General features: G+C 58.1%; 1 protein-coding gene across 1 annotated transcript in view; it reads left to right on the forward strand.

Annotated features, from left to right (window-relative positions):
• Positions 1-2,329, forward strand: part of LOC104514356 (NEDD4-like E3 ubiquitin-protein ligase WWP2) — a gene marked incomplete at its 3' end in the record, with an annotated part of 26,235 nt that extends 23,906 nt beyond the window's left edge. The window contains exons 8-9 of the mRNA XM_010158017.1: positions 270-359; positions 2,155-2,329. Coding sequence (XP_010156319.1) covers positions 270-359; positions 2,155-2,329 — 265 coding nt within the window. The remainder of the gene's footprint in view (positions 1-269; positions 360-2,154) is intronic.
• Between the last annotated feature and the right edge of the window lie 2,169 nt (positions 2,330-4,498).

Here is a 4,498-nt window from a genome sequence, read left to right on the forward strand (position 1 = left end):
TGCTGCATCCACGCTGCGTGTTCCAGATGGACCCCTTTGCTTCCCCTCTGTGTTTGAGGAGAGGACAGGTGCTGTCCCGCCTGCTGGGGGTCTCTCCTGGCCTCTCCTGAGGGGTGCTGCTCTCTCCAGCTGGCCCTGAGTGGTGAGGATGGGCACCCCGGGGAGCCCAGCAGCCGCTCTGGCTGGCATTGCAGAGGGCAGTTCGCTTTGGCAGCTCCACCTTGGCCAGGTTAGGCCTCTGTCTCATGATTTATTTTTCTTCCTTGCAGGTGGGAACAGCGAGAGCTGCCTAATGGTAGAGTCTACTATGTAGACCATAACAACAAGACCACCACGTGGGAGAGACCCCTTCCTCCAGGGTAAGGAGCTCCAGGGGCTGCTGGCAGCTCAGATACTGAACTAACTTGCAACAGGCCACACGAGAGTCTGCACAAAGGGGTTGGTTGCAGGAAGGTCTTTTCATTCCTAAAAAAAGAAATGGGGTGAGAGGACCAAGTGTTCACTGGCCTGAGAACATGGCCTGTGCCCTCAGAAAGGTCTTTTCAGCATTTGTAAATAGGGAAAGGCCTTCCAATCTGTTGCATTTTGACCTCTTTTATTAGAGGTGGTTGGTTTTTTTTAAACAGTCCACAGAAATCACTGAACACTTGAGCAGCAGCATGACCACTTGCAAGCAGAGGGCTTTTGGGATGGGGCACCAGCAAAGTCCCCCTGAGGACCAGGAGAAGGGAGAGTGTGGGCCTCATGTCACCTGGAAAAACAGATGCTTCTAGATGAGGGCTGAGCTCACAGGGAGCAGAAACAGGCACGCTCAGTGTGCCCCAAACTTGGAGCTGGACCCTGGGCTTTCTCAGAAGGGCCTCATCTTCTCAGCTTCATTGGGTGCTCAAGAAAGACGATGCTGCTCAGCTCCATGAGACTCCATGCAGAAAGTATTCTGCTGAAGTCATGTCTAGGAGGGCCACGCTTTCATTTGCAGGACTAAACAGACTTCGGGTCATAAAGTCTGAGCACAGCGCTGGGGGACATGTGCTTTCCAGAAGCTTGTTGAATTCTCACCTCTTTGTGCTCCTAAAAGCAGAATTCGATACAGCCAAACGGTGGTTGTTCTCCAGGCTGAGTTTGTTCAAGGTTGGACTGACTGGAGTGTGCTTCAGCCACCAGTGCAACGTGTGAAAGGGAAATACAAGCCCGTTCTGTTTTCCTGCATGGGAGCCTCCCAGTTCCTGTGGGCACACACTGCCTTCGGTTAAGATGGGTTCTCTGCAGCCGCTTTCCAATCCTGCAACAGCTTGAAATCTGGTGTTAAAAGATGAAAGCTGTTACCTGGAAAGGTTTGGGAGTACCCCCAGGTGCACTCCTTCCCTCCTGTGCAGGTCTCCAACCCAGTCAGAGGTCAGCTGCCGTGGAGGAATGCTTACGGCATCCTGGTGTGAACTCTGCTAGTGTCTAGGCATCCCATCTAGGCTTTGCATGCCCCTGCAGGGAGGTGCTTCAAGTCTGGTTAGTTTTTTGTGTTTCCTTGTGGTGGATCTTTGTCCAAAAGAGCCCATTCAACAAGCTGGTGGTTGTGCTGGAGCTGGCAATGGAGCCCTCGTCTTAAAGGGTATCTTAGTCTTCTGAGAGGAGCCAGTGAGTGAGTGTGTGAAGTCAGGCTGTAGTGTCAGAGTGAAATGAAAAATCACCCTCTTCACAGCTGGATCCTTGGGCCCTGGCAGCTCTCGGCTCATCCTCCCTCAGAGGCCTATGAGCTGCTTTTCTCACGTGCATTTCCAAGAAGCAGAACTCCACAAATCCTCCGCTGAGCTGCTGCATGGGGAACACGAGGGGACCATGGCAGCTGGGGAGGGGGCTCCCAACCCATTGCTCCTCTCAGTTGTGCTTTCAGCGCACTTGGGAGCAGCAGCTGCATGTTCTCAAGCCACTGCTGCATGTCCAGGGCCCCAGAGACAGCCCTGAGATGAGAGCTGTGGGAGGTTCCTCAGTGTAGGACCATCATCTGTGCCTTCTGCTGTGCCTCCTGACCTCACCGGGGTTTCTGCTGCCTGCACACCAGCATTAGTACTGAGTTGTCACACGGCAGCTGGAGGCACCAGCCAGCAGGACCCGCCGAGCTGGCTGGGGACAGGGCAGTGACATCTTTGGTGTTTCCAGGTGGGAGAAACGCGTGGATCCTCGAGGCAGGTATTACTATGTGGACCACAACACTCGGACCACCACGTGGCAGCGTCCCACGGCCGAGTACGTCAGGAACTATGAGCAGTGGCAGTCCCAGCGAAACCAGCTCCAAGGAGCCATGCAGCAGTTCAGCCAAAGATTCCTGTACCAGGTGAGAACCGGAGGGCTGCGGTGGTGATGGTCTTGCCCCAGTCTCCTGCCAGCCTCACCTGGGCTGATCCGGGAGATCTGGAGCGTGGGGATGTGCTCGCTGGGCTATGTGGGGGTCTGCGAGCTCAACAGAGCAGCGCTTGGGCAGGAGAGCCCACGAGCTGCTGCTTGCAGAGAACCCCGTGGGAGTAACTTGCTTTTTATAAAACAGCTTGCACGGCCCTGGAGGGTGGTGGGAGGTGACCTCAGCAGCCTGTCCCCAGTGTCCCTTCAGTGCCAGCGTGGCTATGCGCATGCATTCTCCCTTGGCTCCAGCCAGCCAAGCCTTGCTGCTGCCCTGCGAGGCTTGCAGGACTTGCTGCGTGCTGTCGGAGCTGGGCAGAGGCTGAGGAAGCCGTGGGACCCTGGTTGGTAGCTGGAGGGGAGGCTCTCGGGGCTGAGCTCATCCCTCCTCAAGTCTCCATGGGGCTGAGGGCAGCAGGTTGGGTCCTGGGTGGCAGCAGGAGTCAGGACCAGAGAGTGCAGGCAACAAGCGCTGCTGGGCTTGGTGAGCTTCCTCCTGCTTCCTCTGTTTCTTTCCCTCCTTCCTGGTTTGGGCTGAGCAGCTGCATTTCTGTGCTCCGGGAATGATTTCTCGACAGTCCCCCAGAGCAATAACTCCTGGGCAGAGACCACTCTTGTCCTGGTCTTGCCTTTGCTGCTGGAGCTGGGACCAGGCTGACAGTGGGGGCAAGCACCCTCCGATAACCAGGGCCGTTGTGCTGCAGGGTGAGCAGTGCTTGGGAAAGAGCCAGGCTGGAGCGTTTCCGCCTCCCAGGGCGGTGACGTTCCCGTGCTCTCTGGCATCAGCTGGCCACGGGCCTCGCAGAGCCTGTGCTGCAGGGTAAAACATGACTCTCGCGGGAGGTCTGGTGGGCAGGCGTGGGGTGAAGGCAGGCAGAGCAGGGTGTCTGACTTCCCTTGACATTTATCTCCCCTTGGAGAAAGCCAGGAGGCTGACGTGTCTCAGGAGCGCTGGTGCAAGCTCTGCACTCGGATACGCTCTGAGAAGGGGGTGCAGAGTCCATCCTCCGGTGCCGCTTTGCATGAGACACAACCAGGGCTGCTCCCCGAGGATGCGGGAAGCTGCTCTGCCCCTTTCCTCCTCCTGGACTCTTCCAAGCCTCGTGGCAGGAGCTGGGTCCTCACGGCTGTGCTGCCCTCCTCCTTGGCATGCTGTTCCCAGGACTGCTGCGGGGAGGTGTAGGAGGGGGTTTGAATGGACTCCGGGCCTGTCGCTCGCTTGTGTCTCCGCCAGCACCAGCCTTGGAGCCGCTCCAGCACTGCGCCACTCGCCCTGGCCGGGCTCCGCGGAGTGCAGAGGGAGGGACTCGCGCTCCAAATTTAGCCTGATGAAACGATTGTACTTTTTGTTTCGAGGTTTGCTGCCAGCAGCGATGGCTCCTGCTCTGCCTCCTTCCCTGCAGGGGCTTTCGCTTTGCCTCGCTCTCCTGGCTCCAACATCTCCCTGCCCTCCTTGCTGGCAGAGGAAGGTGGGAGGCGATGAGCCTTCCCAGGCTGCGCACCCCTTGCACCGAGGGGCCAGGGTGTTCCCGAGGCTGTGGTGAGCTGCAGGAGTGTTGGCTTTTCGGTCCCTAGTGTTAATTAGGGTTTTTAGGTCCCAGTGCAGTGATAGCTCTGGGTGGGACTCGGCTGCATCCCTGGCCAGCCTGTGTGATGCTGCCCTGGGTCCGAGGCACGCTGTGCCAGGCTGGCCAGTGCTGGGCAGTGCCTCCTGCGCCTAGTCCTGGCACTGGGGTTGGGTACACGAAGCTTGGAGATGCATGGACTGTGCCAGCCCCAGCCCTGACATGTCCCAGGACATCCCTAGGGTGATGGGCTGTCGTGGGGGACCCTGAGTGCTCTCTCAGGGTTGGGGGGTTGTAGCACCCTGAATAGCAGCTGTGCCTAGGCCTGGGGCTGCTTCCTGCTCCTGGGCAGGAGGGATGGGCCTGGCTTTGGGTGGCTTTTCCTGAGCCCAGGCTGGTTCCACTCCCCAGCCCAGCATGGAGGGCTGGGATGCAGCCCCCCCCCAGCAGCCGGGTGTCGAGAGGTGAGGTGGAAATGCCTTTTTGGAAACAATGCGTTTCTTATTTAACCATTACAAGCACTCCCAGGCCCCCATCTCTGC

The sequence above is a fragment of the Eurypyga helias genome, unplaced genomic scaffold, assembly GCF_000690775.1.
Source record: "Eurypyga helias isolate BGI_N326 unplaced genomic scaffold, ASM69077v1 scaffold23370, whole genome shotgun sequence".
NCBI classification, from domain to species: Eukaryota; Metazoa; Chordata; class Aves; order Eurypygiformes; family Eurypygidae; genus Eurypyga; species Eurypyga helias.